Genomic DNA, 23,015 nt, shown 5'->3' on the forward strand with positions numbered 1-23,015 from the left:
ACTCAGTAACATCTAAGACTCATACCATCACTTCATGATTCTTTCTCTGCCCTGATATTTCTCAGGCTGTTTCAGAGGCTCTCAAATGTTTTCCAAGCATTAGGCAATGCAGTAACAGCTGAAAACACATCTCATCTTCCCACCTCTCTGTTGTTCTGTGTGACCTGTCTCATGCAGTCCCAGTTCAGATGGGTGAAAAACCTCATACTGCTGTAGATTCAGAGAGGTCCAGGGTCAGGCCAGGAGGAACTGCACCCCTCTTTTGCTTATGCTGAAAAGAGGTCTACAAATCAGTGAGCATTGTTTGGAAAATCAACATGTATCCTGGGTAGGTGCTATAGTGAGTGAAGGGATGGCCATGGTAGGTCTGAGAGAGAAGTGTCCCATGGCTCTGTAAAATGTGCTTTTGTTACCTGTGAGCATGGTGTCTGTGCAAAGGTAGTAACTTGGGTTGAACATGCAAATCACAAGTTTGATTTGTTCTTTAAAGACAGAGAGGAAGGACACAAAGGCTTCTTCTGTGGTCTGGAAAAATCTGTCTCATTTTGACAAGTGCTGACCTGTTGCTGTGTGTCCTACAGAGACTAAAGCCCTGCTCATCCCAAGAACTGTCTGCACTTGGGTGTCTTGAGACCCTCAAGTGTCTGTGCAGGGGTGTCTTGCCTGTTTCAGCTGAGTGCTTCCCCTTCTGCAAGTAGTTTCACCTCCCTGTCTTTGCTTCAGAAAGTTTATGACTGTTCTGAAGTTACATTTTAGGTGGTATGAAGGATAATTTAGCTCTCCTCAAATGTGTCTCGTTGCAGGGAGACAGAGTAGATGACTGCTTGTTATCCTCAAGCTTCCTGTGTTTCTGTGATTCGTTGCCTGGAAAGCATATTAATAAAATACATGGCAGGAGCTTTTGTGTTGTTAGAAGCCTTTCACACTGAATGTTTTCTAAATTGGCTGGGGAGTGGCAAGAAACTCAGCTAGCAACTAATCCCCCAGCCCATCTTCTCAGCTTGCTAAAGTCATTAATTTTACTGTAATTGATTTAAGCATTGCTCAGGAGGAGGAAAAATTAGGTAAACCAATGCTACTGCGAATGCTGAGAACTATATATTCTCCATTTTCTGTCATATTATCTCCACATGTGCCCATTCTCTGATGGCTGCTGTGCAAACAGCAGTGCCAAATAGTGGCACAGTGAGCCCCATCTCAGCAGTCACTTTGGGTGGCTGTGCCATGAGCTGTGCAAACCTGCGAGCGACCTCCAGCTCTGCCTGAGACACGATAAAAGCAAGTCTGCAAAGATCTTTTGCTCTGGCAAAGCTCTTGCCTCCAGCAATTCACATCTGGTCAGGTGGCTCCTGCAACAAAGCTTGGGCACATCAGGCTTTGGAAAGCAGCCATGGAAAAGCACAGAGCTCATCTCTTGCTACAAGGCACAGTCATGGGATAATACCTGATGACAACAACCTCCTTGAAATGTCAGCACTTAGGGTGGAATGAGGCTTTTTATGAGGCAGCCACCTGTTCCTGTTGCATTACCTCATTGCTACTCGAAGCAACTACTGTATCCCCAGCTGTAAAGTAGGTTTAATTAAAGTGATTTATTGCTCAATAGCAATTTGTTCCCTATTTTGGCCATATCTTCAAAGATAATATTTTTTTCCTTACCACTTCATCACTGGGCTTGCACTGTAAAGGACAGTACCCACTCATGTCATTGGGATCAGAGTAGAGTATGTGGATTTTAACTGAGCAATGATGTAGGAACAATGTATTTTTAATCTGGACTTCATTTTGGTTTGTGTATTTATTTGTACCTCTGACAACTGAATGAGGTGTGCCTGGGCTCCAAGCCATATCTCTCACTAATAATTTTTCCCAGTTCCTCAGGAAATGGCTTCTCCAAGGTATTGTGCATGTTCTCTTGACATCTTAATGCAGTTTCTAGGTCACTGAACTAAGAAAATACGATAGATGCCACTGAAGTTCAAGAAGAACCATGTCTCCTTAAAGGACAACCATGCACAGGCTGGGCCAGGTTGATGGTAGAGAAATCAATTATTGTCATGTCCTCTCTTCATGCTATGCCAGATCATTTAGAGATGAAGACATTATGTTAGCTTTCACTCCATCTGCAGGAGTTTGTGTGCTCCTGCTTTCAGGCCACCTGTGATGAATAGAGGATGTTGCTCATTGATCTATCAGTTATTGCCAGAGATGCTCTCCATCAGCTCTTAGCTGGCATCCTTTAGCTGTTGGGTAGGGAGGAGGTCATAACATCTCAGCTTCTTTTAAAGGCTGAAGGTTGAAAGCACAAGGAAGTGAAGATGTCTCAGTGTGCAGGAAGAGGTCTGTCTTGACTTTGGCAGCTTGGAAAAACTGCTTCACTCTTACTGCAGGGGTGTTACCATCTTCCCACGGCTCAAGCCTGAGGAGCTCTTCTCCCAGCTGGAGCTGGCAGTGACCAAGAGATGAGCAGGAAAGAGAGCTGCAGTGCTCTGCTCATTGTGTTGCTATATCCATACAGAAGGGGAAATCTCAGCCCATTCTACTTGGCCTGGGGTTCCCCTGTGTGGATACAGCATACATGAAAAAAACTGGAACTTTACTTCAGCCACAAGTACTAAGAGATGTTTGAAGGGTTCCTTAACATGCTGTAAGTCCCCCAGATGGGATGGTGCAGGATCAGGGATGGGAGAGGCTCTGGGAGCCCCAAGCTCTCACTCTCCTTTGCCCTGTATGGAGCAGTGGAGCAGGAGTCCGTGGGTTGGGTGAAACAACAAGGAGCTGAACTCTGGCCAAGGAAATCATGAAGAAAATATGAAATTCCTCTTTGTGCCCTCTCATCCCTCTGCTCTTGGTTCACCTCTGCAGCCTGCCTGTGAAAAAAGAGTGCTGCAGCCAAGAGGAGAGGTTTGTTGTTCTTTGGGGAAAGGGAGTGGAGCCTGGCCTCTTCCACCTGTGATAGTTAATACTTATCCTTTCTGCCAAGAGATTAAGTTAACACTTGGCACCTGCCAGAGTCAGCAGAGCAACAACTGGTGGTGGATGGATCATCTGCTTGTCTTCAGAGAGAAACTCTGGGGCAGAGGAACAGGAATGAAGGGGGTGCTGCTGTACCTGGGACGGTGTCCTCCAGGAGACAAAGTCACCTTGCAAGAGTGACAGGCTAGCAGTACACACACAGCTCCTCTCTGACATCCAGAAATGATCCCTGCTGAGGTGCAAAAGCAGCTTTTTTTTCCCCTCAAGTCCTCAGGAGCTGAGCCTGAGCCCTCAGGTACTGTTACCACCTGGTGCTCTGCCTGCACCCACTGCCCCAGGGCAGGTGGCAACAGCCCAGAAGAGCTGCATAGGCAGGAGGTGGCTGCTCTGTGGGCACTGGCACGGACACAGGCAGTAAAGCTGGGGATAGGCAGTTTTGCCTGGCTGACAGCCATGGAGAGGTTGGAAGGAGGTGGGCTGCAGGACGGCAGGCAGCTGTCTGCATCACAGGAGGCCTTGGCAGTTGCCTGTGTTCACCAGTCTTGCTGGAGGCCAGATGGAGTAGATGGGCACCAAGGAGCAGGTCTCTCCTGCAGCTCTGAGTGGTGGCAGGGCATGGTTGTCTGGGCACACGTGGCCCTGCACAATGACTCTCTGGTGGACGAGGGAGTGGTATGCTCAGGGTGTAAAGGTCCTTTCTGTTTTGTCAGAAAAAGACAGGCACAAAATGAACGCAGAGACCAGGACAAATTCTGCAAGCAGAAATATTTGTGAAATGCCCACTGAGCTTGTGCAAACATCATTTAGGTGTGGGCTCACTGTGATCACCTGGGTAGCTCCAGCTGGATTTACACCATCCTTTAAAGGCTAAGCATGTTGGAGATGCTTTTCTGAGCCAAGATCTGTCACTCACCTCTCCCAGTGTCCCCGACACCTCTGGCAGAGTACCAAATAGTTTTGTTTTCTATCTGCCTGTGGCTGTCCTCTATGCCACCAGATGGCTGGCCCACACCACCCTGGGGGTGTTTCCTGGCACCTCCCACTTTCCAGCCAAAGCACTTCAGCTCCCTGAACTCCAAAAGAGTGTGCACTGTGCAGTGCAACCACAGATGTATGTGGGTGCAGGCAAACCACCCAGCTGTGCTCCTCAGTTCTCATCAGTGCTGTAGGAAGTCTGACGTTCCAGGGCCCAGCTGCATGACCTATTTGTGCCACAGCTCCTGGGATGCTGCAGCCCAGTTTGTGCTGTGCTGGGTTATAGTGCTCTATGGCCACAGCTGCATAAACTGGGATGAGCAGGGATGAGCCTAGCTGGTAAAACACAGGGACAAAATTGTGTTCAGGACCTGCCTGCCTTTGCAGGTTACATGTTCTGGATGGAGCTTCACCATATAATTCCTGTTTGTGAAAGCTCTGCCTAGGGAGATAGAGGTCACAGCTCCTTCCCGAGCTGTAGGCTTGAGGTGAGGAGAAAGTTCTTCATGGAGAGAGTTGTTAGACGTTGGAAAGTGCTGCCCAGGGAGGTGGTGGAGTCACCATCCCTGGAGGTGTTCAAGAGGGGATTGGACGTGGCACTTGGTGCCATGGTTTAGTAGTCATGAGGTCTTGGGTGACAGGTTGGACTTTGATGGTCCTTGAGGTCTTTTCCAACCTTATTGATTCTGTGGTCTCTGTGTAAGTGCTCTGGGTTCAGAAGGTCTTCAGCTTCAGCCTGGGTTAGTGTTTTGTGTGCTCCTACTGACTGTCTTTTCAACCACTGCTCAGTCAATGGTTATTTAAACCTGAGATGAAAAATAAACTATTCTTTTGTTTGTTCTGGCCCTCTGCTTTCTTGCATCCCCTCAGGGATCCCCCAGGCAGGAGACGGTGATGTCTTTGCCTGTTTCTCCCAGGGATGAAACTGTGGCACTCACGCAGTGCAGCAGGACAAAGCCTCCATCTCCTGGCAGCAGAGCAGCACAGCAGTCAGGAGCCACTTTCTGTCAGAGAAAGTTGTACCAGAATGGAGAGAGAGCTCACCAAGGAAGGAGAGCCAAGACTTGGCATGGTGCTGGCGTTCCCTAAAGGCTTAGCCCCTCCAGCCATCTCTGATGTCCACAGCTGTCTCAGGGTTCCTCAGCTGGCTGCAGACAGGGATGCAGTCACTGTTTGGGTTCCCTCTGAGACCTAGAAGTTTCTGTCTGTTCCTGAAGAGCATTCTCATTTTAATACATTCCTTCGTGATGAAGGCCCAGCACCATCCAACAGCTCTTTTCCAAGGCTGACTGGAACTGAGGTGCTGCTGTGCAGGCAGTTTGAGGAGGGGGAAGGCTTAGGGGTTTTCTCCTGTGGCTTCTGACAGTGGGTTTTGCATCATCATGTTCTCCTAAGGGCACCTTAGAACTGAATCTTTCTGGAATCTCCCAGAAGAAAATTTAAAAAGCCATGTTCAAAGTGTTTTTCACAAGTCACAAAGATGCTGGGGCAGTTCTCAGCACTGCAGCTGCAGATGGAGGCTGCACGTCAAGATTTGCCCCTTCTATCACTTTTCCCTCTTTGAGCTTCTTGTGAGTGCTGAGTACCTGGTACCAAGGGAGACTTGCACACAGGTACTTCAGTTTGGTTTTGTGAATGGTTTTAAAAGAACAACGAAGGAGTTGCAAATTAATCTGAGCAAAGGTGGAAAAAGACCACAAAGGAGAAAAGACCTTAGCAAGAAGACAGAGCAACACTGAGCTCTGCCAGCATGCCTGCAGGGTCTGCCAGGTTGTTACTCATCCCTCAGCTAACACTGGCAGCCCTTTGTACACAGCATTTGGAGGGGGACACTTGCTGATGGTCAGGCGAGACTTTAATGTGCTGCAGCTCTGTGGGGTCTGCACCTGCACTGGCTCTGTGCTTATGGAACCAAGGTGGTTTAATTAAAGATGGCAAAATCACCTCCAGAGTGATTTCTGTAAAGCATCAGCTGCACGTGCAGTGCCTGTGGGCCACTGGCACCACCTGTGCTGACCCACTGTGCTGCCTGCCTGTGGCTGCTGAAGTGCTTTCAGAGGACAATCACTTCCTGTGCCTTGTGCTTCCAGTTGCCTGTGGTTTTGGAATTGTTCAAGTATTCCCCCAACAGCATTCTCCTTTCCAAAGATGCCAGCTAGAACTTTCCATGTCCAGTCCCCCACTGTGTGTCTCCCAAGGAAGCCAGAGATGCAGTTTGAGGTGGGACACCTGTATGCACTGGGCAGTGACAACAAACTCCTCCTGCAGAAGGGGTACAGTGGTGGCACTGATGGCAGCATCTCCAGAGGCACATGTGCACCATGTGGTGGGGTCATGGTTACAGCTGATGGTCAGCTCAGGCTGTTCTTGTGGCCACCAGATCTGCCTGGAAGGTTTTTTCCAAGAATCCTGGGTTCAGCCACAGCCTAAGGAACTGGCAGCTGCCTCTGATGGGAGGGACACCTAAGGAGGGGTGGGGGGAAGGAGAGGCAATGAGAGAGGAAGCATTGTTCCGAGGGTCACCCACAGGGAGCCATGTTGCCTTTCAGATCACACCAAGCTCCCTTACCCCAGGGAAGCGGGGCAGTTCCCCCACATGTCCCTTGACCAGCCTGTGTGCCTGACCCCAGTCTGTCTCCCCCAGGTATCTCTCAGCCACGAGTGCACTCGTGCCATCATGAAGCTGATGTACTGCCCCCACTGCCGGGGCATGTCCAGCGTGAAGCCATGCAACAACTACTGCCTGAACGTCGTCAAGGGCTGCCTGGCCAACCAAGCCGACCTGAACACTGAGTGGAAGTACCTGATGGGTAAGATGGCCTTCTGCTGCTGCAGCACCTTTTGAACTTCTTGAGGCACTGTTTGGGGCTAAAGAAAGGGATGTTGAAGGCTCATTTACATTAGCGTCACTGTCTGTGATCTGACACCTAGAAGCTATTGCAGGATGTTTTGATGGGCTTTGATACCATTAGAAAGGACACTCCTGGGCTGGCTAACGAGGCCTTAAAGAGTTTTTGTCTTGCCTGTGCTCTTTGGGATTGCCCACACTTTGCATTCAAGTAATTCCTTTTCCTCCCAAGTGTTGAAGCTTAGGGAAAGATCCTGCCACCCGGACGCTGTCACAGCTGCCTCATCATCCACACCACAGCACTTGTGAGAGCACAGGAGAAGCACTTGCTGCCCTCCTTGGGAGACAGTCCAGTGACATGAAGCCCCAAACTGTTTCCATGGGTGGAGAGCAAAGGGGTTAGAATCACATACTTGGAAGGAGGTGTCTTAAACAAATCCGTGGGGAGGGGGAAGTTACAGGCATTGCCAGGAATGGGAAAATTAGACTTGTACTTTAAATGAGGAAAGAGTTTGTTTTGGTTTTGTTTTGTTGCTCAGCTAAGATTATTTCAAAGCAGGTTGTATGTGTGTAGAAGTGTCTATTTTATTGAGTTTAAAGTCAGAACTATCACTGTGATGGTGTAGTCTGATCTTTTATGCAAAAGAGGCTGGAGAACTTCAAAAAGGCATTTCTGCAGGAAATTCTGCATTGCCTGATCTGATCCAGGCATCACTTTTAAGGTGACCTCAGGTGTCACTCAGCCTGTGGCTCCTGTCTTAAACATGAGCTACTGCTGAGCATGACATATGAAGCTGATGGATGTGGTTTGAGGCTGGTGAGGGTCTTTGTTTAGAAGATGGTGTGATTGTGGTACAGTGCATGTCTTTTCCCTGTTTGCACTCCATCGGGTAGGCAGTTTGCAGTGATAAAGCTCTCACTCCTCCTTGTGCTCACAGAGCATCACCCAGCACTCCTCTTTCTCTCTCAGGTTGTACATTTAGTCCTAGAATGACCTGAGATCTGAGGGGGGCTTGATATTTGCCTCAGCTTACAAAATGCAGGCACCAGAGGGGAGATGAGCTTCAGGCTTGGCCTTTTCCCTTGTCTTGGCATCTGCTGCCTGGCCAAGCAAGAGTGCCAGCTCACTAGCCAGCTGCAGCCCGGAAGGCTGGCTCAGGCTTGATGTGTGGTGGTGTTAACAATGAAACTCCCTCATAAGTTCAAGGAGTGTCATCTGGCTCTCAAGGGACACTGCAAAATAAATATGGAACTGCTGCACACAGAAGGCAGTGCCCTTGCTCAGTGAGGTGTGTCGGCCAGCTGCCCACCTCACTCTAGAGGCTAACGAACCAAGTGGCAGCCTGCCGCAGCTAATTGGAAGTGTTCCCCATGAGAGCAACTTGGGAGCCTGCTGGAAAAGAGGGGGAGGAATATTCCCTTCCCCCAGGGCTTACACCAAGACTTGGATAGTGCTTTGGCCTTTCTGACCAAAGCAAGCCAACTGTTACTGGTCACTGCCTGTCCCCCGAAATGTCAGTGTCCAGTCCTCCTTCATTGACAGGGAGGCAATTCAGGATGCATTTTGAACTTATTCTGGTTTCTTCTTCCTCAAGAGACATTGTCAAGGGCTGATGGCTAGGAGGAAATTGGAGCTTCTTTCAAATTGTACATTTTAGTGTTAGAGGTCACAATCTGAGCAAGCACTGGAGCAAGATGTAGAGTCAGAGGTAGCAGTTCACTGGTATTCTCTGGTTTTCCACCCTTCTCCAGACCCCTCCGTGTAGCTGGAGAGGGTTTTGTTATACTAAACGTGGAGTTACTCTTTACATTTGACAAATTGGGACAGGCTAAATTAGGGGAGGTTTTTATAGTAGTAATTCAAACCTGGTTTCTCACTAATTTTGGGGTGCAGCCGTTGATTTAAATGTCTGTATCTCAACCTTAGTGCCTCTGCAAACTAAAATTGTCTGGAAAATACAATCTTGAAGATGACACCACAACCCCTGAGTGGCAGCAGAGTTAAATTGCAGGCTCTTTAATGGTGCAGGGATGTTATTTCCCAGAATACAAAAAAAAAACCATAACTCCCTTGTATGGCATGTTTAGCTTTAGAAATCAGCACTAACATAGGATTAAGTTGCAGAAAAAGAGAGCACATGAACTCAGAATCTGTGGCCCCTGTTTCCATTCTTGCTCAAGCTAATCAGCAAAAACCTTTTTTCATAAAAAGTACTAAAAATAAATACAGAATGTTTCCAAGCTGTAACTTTGCATGTTGTTAAATCCTATATTACAGACTTGGAAAAAGAGTATTTTGTGGGCCATGCTCCAGACTGGCTAAGGTTTGAGCCCTGCTAGCTGTTTCGCTATTGTTCTTGCTCCCCTCTGGCTGGACCTGCTTTTGGGCTGTAAGCCCTGTGGGGATATTCTATGGGTTTGTGCTGTCCCTCATCTACTCTGTGTCAAATTTGCTTATTCTCTGAGAGCTGTCAGGGTCTCAACATCAATCTTGTAACATCAGAGAACACACTTGCAAGGGCTAAGCATGCTGTTAATTTGAGAACAGTGGTCTCAGGATCAGACCATCATTGTTAGCTGTATCCGCTGTGGACCTACAAACCTCACCTCTAGACCTCATGGAATTCATTTGGGATCTTTCCACCAAGTCCCACTGGCTTGCCCAGGCACAGGACTGACTGCTTCCCTAGCAGGTTTGAAATGGCAGTGGTCCATGGTTGTGCCCCAGCTGGCTGCACTTCTGCTCAAAGGAAATTTGCTGTGCAACTCAAAGATAAGTTTCAGTCCTTTAAAGCAGTGTCACAGGTGACGCATACCCAGTGTGGGATGGTGTAGGTTGAAGGACATGTTTTGCTGATGCTCAGTTAAACTGCTGGGTATAATTCACATGATGGTTCCATTGCTCATGAATCATGTCAACAGTACAAACTCAAGCTGAATAAGCTTTTCTGCAACATCACACCATCTGCTGTGGATCTTCTGCCACACTGATGGGTGAGGTATCAGGATTTAGGACAGAGGAATTAATTATTCCTAATGAATAACTACATTTATGAATAGTGCAGATCTCCAACCTAGACCCTGGGATTTGACCCTCTTTGTATAGAGAAGCAGCAACACAAAACAGTTGCACTTATTGTCTCCCACGTGGCATGGTTACAGGAACATGAATCACTTTCTGTCCCATATGAGTGTGGGCCACCTCAGACTTCTCACTGTTGTCCTGCTAGGAGTTTTCTGGTGTGCTCTGGGGGAGACAAACCACACTGGAGCCACCTGAGGTCACATGTAACTGAATGTCAAGCCCCAAAATGCTGATGAAGGTTATACATGGCCTGGGCCCAGAGCTACTAAAGCACAAGTGGTAGGAAGCTGAGGAAACAGCAACATAGGGGTGAACTTCAGAATTAAATTTTTGACTGGCAAAGTCAGACCTGGTTGAAATCTCATTTTAGATATGCAAATCCAGTTCTGGCCCTGCCCCAAAATCCTATCTAAATCTGACTGGACACCAGGATGTCAGCTTTCCTCTGCAGTGGCATTCCCCAGTGGCCCAAGCCCTCTAAGCATGTAGGCTGGCCTTGCTTCAAACACAACTGGAGTGTTGAGAATGAGCTCTGGAGGTAGGTAGACAATGATAATTTTCAGTAAACCAAGAACAGTCCCAAACAAGCCATCCAGGAAGAGGCTTCCATGCTAGGCAGGGGCACCTGGATATGAGAGCTTTCCATGACAGGAGTAGCCGAAAGAAAGAGACATCCCTCAGTCACCCCTGTCCTGTTTACCAGTTCAGTTGTGGGCATTTGGGTCTGCTTCTCTACCTTTATAGCCTGATACTCCCCTGGCTAGTCATGTGTTGTCCTTCCAGAGGTGATGGGGAGCAAAATTACTCCTTTTCTCTCTCCTTTTCTCACTCCTTCACTGCTACAGAAGCTATTGCCCACCCATAGTACCTTTGGCACTTTATTGACCCCGATTGTCCCACTTTTGGCTGGCTGCAGAGCTTTGTTGAAGACATGCAATGAGTTAGAATGGCTAGGGACAAGTATTGCTGTGCCTTACTTCATATTTCTGCACCAGTTTTCCCTTTTTCCTTTCCATAGCACCCCAAGAAATGCTGATCACTTTGTGTGAATACAGGTTGCACTTACCAGGAGATGAGCTCTCTTCCTTTGCCACCGAGAGTGGCTTCATCTATATGCTGGGAAGGGACAGCTGTCCCATGCCAGACGAAAATGAGCATGCACTTAGGTAATAGTGAAATGTCTCCCAACAAGATTGTCAAGGGGCCACCACCTTGTCCAACCCAGCAGGAGTGTGTGATCTTTGGCTTGGTTGCACAGAGCCTGATGAGAGCTGTCTCTGTCTTGTGTCCTTAGATTCCCTGGCCGTGGTGGCTGATCGCATCGACGGACCCTACAACGTAGACACTGTAATAGGCACCATTCACATGAGGATTGCTGAAGCCATTTCCAACTTGCAAGAAAACAAAGATTCGATCACAGCCAAGGTAAGAACCTGTGCCTGGGCTTGGCTGAAGACACACTGTGTGTGGCTGCCAGGACCAGATGGCTTCTGTACTCATGGTTCAGCTGAACTAAAGGAGATGAAAGAGATTAAATGCCCGCTATTTTAATGACAGGAAACCACCCATCTTACACAGGCAAAAACCTTCTCAAGTGTTTCCAAATATTCCTCCCTGCCACAGCCAGCCAGCCTTATTTAGATACAGACACACACAAGGTGGGCCTGCATATGCAGTGACTATGGGAGGCATGGTGCCATTTGCTGTCAGGTGCCTCTGTGTCTGAAGAGTCCTGAAGTACTTTGGCTGAGCTGGGGCAGGTACAGCAAGTGCACCGTCCCTAGTGACAGAAGGCAGCTGCTTTAACCTGCCTTGGGGTGATGTTCTGCACTGGAAACACTGGGCTAGCAGATTGTATCTGTGAGGCTGTGTGGCGATCTGGCAGTCCGTCTGGAGAATACAAAACAGGCTCTCCCATTGCTCACCTGTCTTCCAAGAAGTAGAGTGAAGCTGTCTTCTATTGGTCTTCCATTTTTAGTGTATTTATCCCCTTAACCACAATCTGTAGCTGCAGGTAAGAGAAGCTTTGGGAGCAAAAACAGCCCTCCAGGGCTTCTGCTTTTTGCCCAGACATTCCCTAAGTCCTGCAGCTATCCCAGTTAGAGCAGAGATGCAGATGAAAGGAGCAGAGCAGGTCCTAACTGGATCTTGGAGAAGGAAAGGGCCAGAAGTACTGCTTAGCCAAGCGAGAACTCACTGGCACATGTCAAAGCACTGAGAGCAGCAGGCATCCAAGTTGTTTAAGTTTCTTTTCTGACATGAGAGGTTGTATTCTTTCTTCCCTTGTTAGATGAGAGTGAGGTTCTCCACATGAAAGCAAGCCCATGCTGTGGGAAAACATGGCATCATCTGCAAAGAAAGATGTTTCCAAGGGTTATATAGTAAATCTGGTAAAATGAAAAGGAGTAAATAGTCTCATTGGTTTTTGACTGGAGCAACCAAACATGTTTGATAAGCTCCTCAGTATGATCTGGTGACCAGGTGAATGTGGCAGTCTTTGCTGGTGGCACTGGTAGCAGAGGTCAGGAGCTGCGGATTGCCACAGCTCTAAACTCTGCTTTTGAGCATGGCAAAGTGATCAGATGAAGCTTTTGACTGGCCCAGTCCTGGGAGTTTCCTCTCTACGTGCTGAGAGCAGCAGGCTTGAGCTGTAGCTGAGGGTTTCAAACATTGCCAAACTAGAGCCAGGACACTGTCTGCAATTTGTGAAAAGAACCAAAAGTGTCCATTGGACCCAGTGACAGCCTCAGGCATGGGATGCCCTGAGATCTGTGAAGAGCTGGTATGGAGCACTTCTGGTACTGAGCCCTGCGATCACTGCTCTGCGCAGTGCTCTCCCTGCTTCCTCACACTCCCTGTGGCTCTCTGATGGATCTCAGGCAGAGGAGATGTTAAAGGCTGCAGACGTCTGCTGTCATTTATGCAGAAGACTGCTGATCACCTCGGTCTGCAGGACACATGTTCTCTCCATCAGTAATGGGCATTGCTCACCTTGATGCCATGCAGTGCTGGAGACCCACTGTCCTGGAGACCTCCCAGGGCTTTTACTTCCTGAAAGAGTTGTCTTCTGCTAGCAACAGCAATAGGCCAAATTCGTTTTATTTTGGTAAAACCAAACTGAAAATGCTCTACATGCAGTTTTCAAGGTGGGACATTTTGCATGGGGAGACAGACAAACAAATTGGCTTGGTGCTGAACTGCCATCCTGGCCAGCAGGACAGTGCACCCCAGGAGGGGGCTTTCTAGGCTGAATGACACTGATGAGACTCACTGTCACCAGAGGGACTCTTGTCTAGATTAGGACTTTGCTGATGGCTGTCAGAATCCACAAGCAAAAGCATCCAGCAGCTAGCACAAGCTGTGTCAGCAGTGCTCCTCTCTGAGGTCTTGATTTCTCTGCTTGAAGGGTACGTTGTGCAAAGTCAGATTTACCAACAGCTTCTGACAGCACCACAACACAGCACCACAACAAGTCAGATGGCTTTCTTTGTAAAAGCTGGTGTTTCCTGAGCCAGTGCAAAGGCCCTCCTGATCTTTGGCACTTCATGAAATGTGGCTGTCCAAGCATACCTTCTGCCAGCCACAACGAGGCTCAGTTGCCTGAGCACTGGCTGTCTGCAGTGGAGGTCTCACTGCATGGACTTGGTTATGCAGAGACTGGGAGAACTAGGTGCTTCCATGGCACCTTTCATGTCCTCCTAGAGGCAAAGTCTGAGGATTTGTACCTTCAAAGTGCTTCTGCTGTCCTCTGGCTACAAAGCATGCCAAGATTGGGAGGTAAATCAGTTCAACTTCCTCATTTTTCCCTAAAACATCCAACCTGGCAGATTGTACCACATCTCCTGTCTTTGAACTTCTCTGGTTGGAGAGGACATTCATTTGGTGAGTGTGTGTGCCAATTGCAAAAGTCACTGGGGTTGTCCCCCCTGGGTCTGTTGTCCAAATCAACAAACCTCTGCAATCTGGAAGCCCACATCAGTGGTGTAATGAGTGTGAGCAACTCTCATCTTAGAATCATAGAATCAGTCAGGGTTGGAAGGGACCACAAGGATCATCTAGTTCCAACCCCCCTGCCATGGGCAGGGACACCTCACACTACATCAGGCTGGCCAGAGCCTCATCCAGCCTGGCCTTAAACACCTCCAGGGATGGGGCCCCAACCACCTCCCTGGACAACCCATTCCAGGCTCTCACCACTCTCATGGGGAAGAACTTCTTCCTCACGTCCAGCCTGAATCTCCCCACTTCCAGCTTTATTCCATTCCCCCTAGTCCTATCACTACCTGATACCATAAAAAGTCCCTCCCCAGCTTTCTTGTAGGCCCCCTTCAGATACTGGAAAGCCACAATAAGGTCACCTCAGAGCCTTCTCTTCTCCAGACTGAACAGCCCCAACTCTTTCAGTCTGTCCTCATAGGAGAGGTGCTCCAGCCCTCTGATCATCCTGGTGGCCCTCCTCTGGACACGTTCCAGCATGTCCATATCTCTCTTGTAATAGAGGCTCTAGAACTGGATGCAGTACTCCAGGTGGGGTCTCACCAGAGCTGAGCAGAGGGGGAGAATCACCTCCCTTGACCTGCTGGCCACACTTCTCTTGATGCAGCCCAGGATCTGGTTGGCTTTCTGGGCTGCAAGTGCACATTGACAGCTCATGTTGAGCTTCTCCTCTTCCAGCACCCCCAAGTCCCTCTACCTCAGGGCTACTTTCCAGCCAGTCACTGCCCAGCCTGTATCTGTGCTTGGGATTGCCTCGACCCAGATGCAGGACCTTGCACTTGATCTTGTTGAAACTCATGAGTTGGCTTGTGCTCACCTCTCCAGCCTGTCCAGGTCCCTCTGGATGGATCCCTTCCCTCCAGTGTGTCTGCTGCACCACACAGCTTGGTGTCATCAGCAAACCTGCTGAGGGTGCACTCAATGCCACTGTCCATGGCACCAACAAAGATGTTAAACAAGACTGGTCCCAGGACTGATCCCTGAGGGACTCCACTTGTCCCTGGCCTCCACTGGGACATGGAGCCATTGACAGCCACTCTTTGGGTGCAGCCATCAAGCCAGTTCTGTATCCATCTCGTGGTCCACCCATCAAACCCATGTGTCACCAGCTTGGAGACCAGGCTGTGGTGTGGGACAGTGTTGAAGGCTTTGCTCAGGTCCAGGTAAATGACATCAGTTGCTCTCTCCTCATCTATTAATGTTGTGACCTTGTCATAGAAGGCCACCAGGTTTGTCAGGCAGGATTTGCCCTTGGTGAAGCCATGCTGACTGTACCCAATCACCTCTTCACTATTCTTCTGTCTCAGTAGTGCCTCCAGGAGAATCTGCTCCATGATCTTCCCAGGCACAGAGGTGAGACTGACTGGCCTGTAGTTCCCTGGTTCTTCCTTCTTACCCTTTTTGAAAATGGGAGTAATGTTTCCCCTTTTCCAGTCAGTGAGGACTTTCCCAGACTGCCAGGACTTTTGGAATATAATAGAGAGGGGTTTAGCAACCTCCTCTGCCAGTTCTCTCAGTACCCATGGGTGTATCCCATCGGGTCCCATGGACTTGAACACTTTCAGGTTCTTCAGGTGATCACGAACCTGATCTTCACTTATGATGGGCAGTTCTTCCTTCTGGTTCTTGCCATTAGCTTCCATGACTATTCCAGGAGTGTGGCTGGAGGCCCTTGCAGTGAAGACTGAGGTAAAGAAGTCATTGAGAACCTCAGCCTTTTCCATGTCACTTGTGACCATTTCACCTGTTTCCTTTCTGAGGGGGCCCACACCTTCCCTAGGCTTCTTTTTTACCATTAATATACCTGTAGAAATTCTTAGTGTTCCCTTTAACCTCCCTGGCTAGATTCAATTCAAATTGTGCTTTGGCTTTCCTAACCTGGTCTCTTGCTGCTCAGGCAGCTTCCTTATATCCCCCCCATTCTAGCTGTCCTTTCTTCCACTCCTTGTAGAGCTTCCTTTTAAGTGATAGTGTGTCCAGCAGCTCCTTGCTCATCCAGGCAGGCCTCCTAGCATTCTTCCCTGCTTTTCTCTTTGTTGGTATACATTGCTCCTGGACACAGAGGAGGTGATCCTTGAATACTGACTAGCTGTCCTGGGCCCCTCTTCCCTCTAGGGCTTTGTCCCACGACACCTTGGCCAGCAGATCCCTGAAGTGATCAAAGTCAACACACCTAAAGTCCAGGGACTGGTTCTGAAGTCTCTTGCTCTTCCCAGAATTTCTAAGTCGTAATGGGAACAGATAAGATTGCTAGAAATAATTTTCTATCAACATTGGTGACTCATCCAAAAAACTTGTGCTAATTTTGTGTCAGTGATGAACATTTTGCTTGATCATGGTAACCAAAACCAGTGACAGTGTGCTGAAAACACATTCTGGCATAAGAGTAACCTCATCAGAAATTAAGCCAGAATCTAGAGATCTTGCAGGCAGGAAAGATTAACACACTTAAGAAGGAAAAAGAAAAAACATAAAAATAAAATAAACAAATGAAAAGAAGAAAAAAAAAACACATAAGTGTGGAATTTGGTTTACTTTTCAGGTTTTCCAAGGCTGTGGAAACCCCAAAATCAGCACAAAAGGCTCCAGCAGCGAGGACAAGAAAAGGCGGGGGAAGGTCCCATTGGAAGCAAAATCCTCTGCACAAGCACTGGAGATGCTGGTGAGTTTGCCTGAAGCCCCATCCCCACCAGTGTGCCAGGCAGGTGTGCTGGGGCACCGGGAGCCTGGCCAGCTCAGCTCTGGCTTCTGCAGGTCAGGTCAGACCACACCTCAGGCTGCTGAATCACCTTTGCTCGCAAGTCTGAAGAACAGATCAGCAAGTCCTGGTGTGACCTAAGCAGAGCTGATCTTGCCTTGGCACAGGGTTGGGGTCTAGGTTACCAATAACCAATTTCTCAGAGATTTGGTGCCAAACTTAAACAGGCTCCTTGCCATTGGTGTCATTTAGCCTCAGACAGTCCAGCCTGGATACTGGGACTAGAGGTACTCCTTCACGGAGATTTTAGATTCCCACATTTGAGGGACTGCTCACTCATTGACCCCTGCCTGTCCCATCAAGGCTGCTTCTCAGTATTGCCCTCATGGCCCAGAAGATGATCTTCTCCTGGTTCCTCTTATGGTACCAAAACAGTCCTTAGCATGTATCTGAGCCTTGGGTGCTTGGGTGGGTGGGTGGCCTTTAGGGGAAGGTTGGTGACACGTCCCTGTCTGCAAAAAACCAGACTTTGTGATGATAAAACAGAAAAAAAACAATGGACAGAATCCTTGTCTTTTCCGCAGCCCTGGGGCACCCCCAGAGCTCTCCTGGCCCTGAGCATCCTCTTTGTTTACAGGTTTTAGATGCCAAGGGGAATCTGACAGTTCTCAAGACATACTGGGTCACCCTGCCAGGCAACCTGTGCAGCAAAAAAGTGATGGCCAGCTCGGTGGCTGATGACAAGTGTTGGAACGGGATGACCAAGGGCAGGTACGGAGAGGGTCAGGGTGCCAGGATAGCACCATTCTAGGGTAAGAGAAGGTGGGTTTGATAAAAGGCACTTATATATCATCTCAGCCAGCCCCACTTGTTCAGCCTGAGGCAAAGGTGAGTCCTTGTCCACAGAAGTGCTGCATTTCCTGAGAAACTGGTCCTTGGGGGTGCCAAGCCTGTTGTCGTTTCGCTGTGAGTTGGAGGGTTAAGCACTGAAATGCCAGGAACTGTGGGTTGGTACTAATGGAGCAGTTTTGCTACTGTGCATTCACTCAGAAGACAGAAGGGCTGGATTTACCTCACAAACTTGTTGCTGAGAATTGTATACACATCTTTCTATCCATACCTGCTCTGAAATGCTGTTTCCTCATGAAAGGAGGCACCCAGGTGAACACAAAGAGCTGCAGAAACACCTCCCAGCCATGGCTTATGGTTAAAGGATGGCTGTGAGGGGAGATAGGCAGCTGCTGGGCATGCACCTTTCTCCATTCCTCTCCACACACCTGCTAGGCTGATCTCTGCCAGCCTGGAGCCAGCACCTTCAGTTCTTTAATGTTCCATGTTGTTGCCAGCAGCGTCACATATCTGCAGGAGCAGATGGGCCAGGGGACTGCTGAAGGGAACAGTGCAGCTTTGTCTGCTGCTTGACTGCTCCCAGTTAACTGATGCATCCTTGTGGGCCTCTCTGGTTGTACCAGGCTGGGGGCATTCATCCCAAGGCGTCAGTCCCCGGAGGGTTTAACCAGGTCAGGGATGAAGGTGCTCCTCAGCCTCCTATATGAACACAGCTTTTCCATAGCGGAGTGGTTTGCTGTGGCTCCATGGTATCAGCCTGAGACCAACCCCTCCACCCTATGCACAACCTTTACTGCAGGAAGCTCCTTCCCATGCTGGGACAGCGGTGTTGCAAAGCCACCAGCCATTTCCAGCAAGCTGAGGTGGCCTGAGTGAGCCCCAGGCTCTGATGGGGTCTGGCCATGGCTTGGCTATCTATAGAGCTGTTTGCCTCATAGCAAACACCAGCACATGGAGGCTGTTTGACAAGCCAACACCAGTGATGGCTGCTCCTCTGAGATTCAAAGAGGCTGGATCATCATGGGTGTCTGCAGTGGGGAGAGGTGAGCATAGCCAGAGGGACACATCTAAACCTGTCACCTTCCTTCACAGTTACCTGCCTGAAGTGATGGGGGATGGCCTAGCTAATCAGATTAACAACCCAGAGGTGGAGGTGGACATCACCAAGCCAGATATGACCATTCGCCAACAAATCATGCAGCTAAAGATCATGACAAACCGGCTGGGCAACGCCAACATCGGGAACGACGTGGATTTCCAAGACGCAAGTGAGTTGAGCAGAATTTGAGAGCTCCACAGCAGGAGAGAGGGTCTGGGTAGTCAGTCCTGGCAGCCTGTGTGGGCCTCTGTGCAGACCCTGCAGTTGGGCCATGATGGCACAGAGGGGTTGTGGTCTCCCAGGTTTTGCCTTGGGGCTGCAGAGGGTCTGTTCAAGTGCAGCCAACTTGCTGCAGGGTGGCTGGAGGCTGTGCTGCTCTCAGTGTCTTACCTTGTGTAAGCAGCACCTTGGGTGCTCTCTCTAGTGCCAGCCAAACCCTGCTGATGAGGCCACTGCTCTCATCTGCTCCAGAGGTTTCCAGCTGCTGCAGCAGCAGGTGGTTAAATCAGCTAGAGATCAGGTATGGGCTTGCACCCCGTAGTGGATAACGCAGAGAGGAGGACGTGACTGAGTCAGGGCTGGTGGCTTGAGCTCCCTGGACTTGCATCAGAGGGAAGGCAGGGATGTCACTCTCCATAAAGAAGGCAGTTGAGGCTCACCTCATGTTTGTCTCTGTGCAGGTGATGACATGAGTGGCTCTGGGAGTGGTGACAGCTGTCCTGATGATGTCTGTGGTAAAAGACTTTCCAAGAGTCCCAGCACCAGGCAGCCAGAAACGCATGCTATTCCTAAGCAGTCTGGACATGGCATCAATGGGGCCAGCAGCAGATCTTTGCCTTCTGCCTTCCTCCTCCTCCTCTCGGTGGCTTTCATTGCTGCGCAGCACTTGTGGCGGTAACTCACTAGCACAGCCAGGAAAGAGACTGCGGCTGAGGGCTTCACTTTGCCAAAACCAACCAACCAACCAACCAAAGGACATATTTAATTCACCTTGGCAAAAAAAAAATAAAAGGAAAGAAAGAAAGAAAGAAAAAAAAAACAGAAAAAAGAAAAGTCAAAAAAAAGGGAAGAGAAAAAGGTTTCAGTTGTTTGCTATTTCTGGCAGTGCTCAAGCTGTTTTCTTCTTTCTTGGTCTCTTCCCCAGCGCTGGGCCCCTCTTTCTGTACCTCATTGTTTTACTTTTGTTCTTGCCACAAACTGGCTCTCGAGGCTGAAACAAGCCTGTGCAGGGAGGTCTCCAGGAGGACCCCAGCCAGCCCCTCCACAGGCAGCTCTCCTACTGCTTCGAGTGGAATATGCAATTGCCCTGATCTTGTCCCCCAGCCGCTAGCCAGAGCGCTGCTTGCCACGGAGCTGCTGAAAGCACAGACGGTGCCAAGAGCGACGCCACTCTAGGACGTGGAGAGACTGAGATGGTCGCACTGCGGCGTGAGTGCCGCAGCCCGGGGCTCTTGCGGCTCTTTCCTCTGTACTTCCCAGCAGGCAGGCAGAGGTGTCCTGTCACTTCCGGCGGTGTACGTAGGAGCGTGGGCAGGTTTGGTGGCTTGAACCAAAACAGTTTGGCAGTGGCTGTTGGACCCAAAACCGCAGAACTTCCTTTTTTCTTTGGAAAGGTCACAAATGGGTTCCTTGACTAGAGCTCGTAGCTGACAAGAATTTGCAACGTAGGTGTCCTACATCTAAGTGACTGGGAATGAGTGTTAGGGGTTGGGGTTTGGGGTATTTTCCTTTGCATGCTAGTTGGAAAGCCATTTTTTACCCAAGTAATAATGGTCCAATTTCTACCTGCAGTGCAGTACAGTACCATGGTAGGTAACAGAGAGTTGAAAATATGCAGAATGGGGTTCTCCACTTGACAGACAGTTGTGCTGCCTCTTCCTCTTCCTTTTCCTCCTCTTCCTCTGGCCTCAGCCATGGATGGGAATCCCTTTTTTTTTTCTTTTTTTTTTTTTTTTCTTTTTGTAGTAAGGAAAACCAGGGACTTTATACTAACTGGACTGTCACAACTGGTTTTGACAGCTCATACTGGGCACATGCAGGAGTGACCCCTACCAGGCAGCTGCCTTAGGGCACAGCAGGGTTGGTGGTGATTAGCCCTTAGCTCATCCCTACTCAGCAGAGTGACTCAAGGTAGCACCTATCGGGGTGGGTTGTGAGGACAGGACACATTTTGTTTGGGACATTTTTTTCTTTCCATGTTTGTTCCTGTTACATTGTAGGTTTTTAAGTGAATTCCCACTATCCCTGCCCTTTTCCCATCCTCCCACACACCTTCCCTAACCCACAGGGATAGGGTGAGATACCAGTGTCAGACACCCACTAGTAGCTCTGTTATGGCTCAGAGAGGGGCCAGGCTTACCCTGTGCCACCTTGTCCCACCACACACCAACCTCTGGGTCATGCAGGCAGCTGCTCTAACCCCAGAATGCTTTGTGGGGTGGACTCTGTGCTAGGTTTTGAGACTGGGGGTGGTTGGTCAAAGGTATAAATATTCTCACATAGCTGTAGGAGTGTCTGTGGTTGTAGGGCTGTGTGCTTTGGGGCTTCCAGAAAGCTGCGGTACCTGACAGGTATGGCAAGCATCAGCTGGAGATGTAGGTTTAGCAGATGTTACAGATGCAGCACAGTCACTCTGACCGGTTGGGCAAAGAGCAAGCCCAGGGCCTGGGCTTCATTCTTATGGGGCTGGGTTTAAGTTTCAAAGTGTTTGTACAGGCAAGAGGGTGGGCAGAGGTGTGCCTATCTCCTGCTTTACTGGTCTGCACAGCAAATGTTTGAACATTTCTCCTCTGTCCTGCCAGAGGAGACATGTCTTTGAGCTGAGCAAACATTATGGCTTGGGGGTGGGCTCGTTTCTAAAAAAAAGAAAAAAGGGGGGGGGAACATTTTCAACATTAGCAGTTTTTAGAGTGTGCAGTTTAACAGAAGATGACACCCATGAGCAAGGTAACAACCAGAAGGCAGGCACAGAGGGAGCCTGTCACCTGCCCTCCCTGGGGCAGGGGTCCCACTGGGGTCCAGGTAATGGCACTCCTAGGCAGAGACTCAAGACCAGCTTTGACTGGTTTCTCCAAGTCCCAGTGACTAATGTTACTGACTTGGTATCTTTTCTGCCCTGCACTCACCATCTTGTGAGGTTAAAACCGATCTAACCTGACTGAGAGAACTGGGGCTGCTTAGTCTTGAGAGGAGAAGGCTGAGAGGGGATCTCGTCAATGTCTATAAATATCTGAGGTGTGGGTGTCAAGATGGAGGTGCCAGGCTCTTTTCAGTGGTGCCCACTGACAAGACAAGGAACAACAGGTACAAGCTAGATCACAGGAGGTTCCACCTCGACACGAGGAGGCACTTCTTTATAGTGAGAGTGGCAAAGCACTGGATCAGGCCGTACAGGGAGGTTGTGGAGTCTCCTTCTCTTGAAACTTTCAAAACCCACCTGGATGTGTTCCTGTGTGACCTGCCCTAGGTGATCCTGTTTTGGCATGGGAGTTGGACTCGATGAGCTGTGAAGATCCCTTCCAATCCCTAACATTCTGTGATTCCATAACCTGGAAGGGTTTCAGCCAATATGCTGGATGTTGGCTAAAGGACAGAGAATACCACTAGACCTGTCAGAACCCAGGAGTGGATAAATACAAACCATGGATTTATACACATTTATTTACTTCTAAAAATAGGACAAGTTCTGTGTTACTTTTACTGCTCTGAACAGTTCCTATCTTTTTTTCTTTTCTTTGTTTTTTTTAAACTAGAATTGCAAATACAACTTTAACCTTCAGTTACAGAAATTCCCACAAGTCCTGCAGAAACTTTAAATCCAAAGCAAAAAACAGGTGAGGAGGGACATTAAAACATTGTACCCTCTTCAAAAAGTGGTTGGGTTGGATTGGAGTTTTATGCCAAGGTCTATATTTTGCTTTGCAGAATGGGAGACTGAAAGGAATGTCCTTGTCATTTCCATTTCTGTGCAATTAGTGTTTGCTGTTAGCCTGTTGCCCTAAAAAGATTCTTATGGGCCCCAAGGGGAACACACCTGAAATGTAAAGCCAAGAATTTACTGATTGTCCAGTTACTGTTTTAACAATTTAATAGTCCAAATTATTGGCCTTTTTACAGTAATAAAACCTGATAGTTCAAATGAATAAGGCAAAGTAAAAAAATAATGTTATACAGGAGAAATACTTCCTGATGCCTTCCCCCTTTGGCTGGGGTTGAGCCCCAACTTTCAGTGTCCCTCTGGGCCCCAAGGACAACTGCTTCAGCCCTCCTGGCACCAAGCTGGGGGTTAGACCAGTGTCAGCAGCCTGAGGTCTGTGCGGGTGGGCGAGGGCAGTGCTGGGGGCTCTTCCCCCTCTCTGCCAGGAGGCACATGATGTTTGTGTTGATGCTTCCTCCCTCCTCAGCCCTGAGTCTTTTCACACAGTCTGCCTGTGCTGCTGCTCTCTTGTCTTTGTTTTTCCATTTTTCTGTCCTTTTTGTGGCCCTGAAG

General features: G+C 48.9%; 1 protein-coding gene across 1 annotated transcript in view; it reads left to right on the top strand.

The window, feature by feature from the left end:
• GPC1 (glypican 1) overlaps positions 1-19,424 on the top strand; it is a 214,450-nt gene extending 195,026 nt beyond the window's left edge. Inside the window, exons 4-9 of the mRNA XM_054386073.1 lie at positions 6,596-6,761; positions 11,179-11,309; positions 16,423-16,542; positions 17,216-17,349; positions 18,520-18,695; positions 19,207-19,424. Coding sequence (XP_054242048.1) covers positions 6,596-6,761; positions 11,179-11,309; positions 16,423-16,542; positions 17,216-17,349; positions 18,520-18,695; positions 19,207-19,424 — 945 coding nt within the window. The remainder of the gene's footprint in view (positions 1-6,595; positions 6,762-11,178; positions 11,310-16,422; positions 16,543-17,215; positions 17,350-18,519; positions 18,696-19,206) is intronic.
• Positions 19,425-23,015: the final 3,591 nt, after the last annotated feature.

The sequence above is a fragment of the Indicator indicator genome, chromosome 13 (genome assembly GCF_027791375.1).
Source record: "Indicator indicator isolate 239-I01 chromosome 13, UM_Iind_1.1, whole genome shotgun sequence".
NCBI lineage: Eukaryota > Metazoa > Chordata > Aves > Piciformes > Indicatoridae > Indicator > Indicator indicator.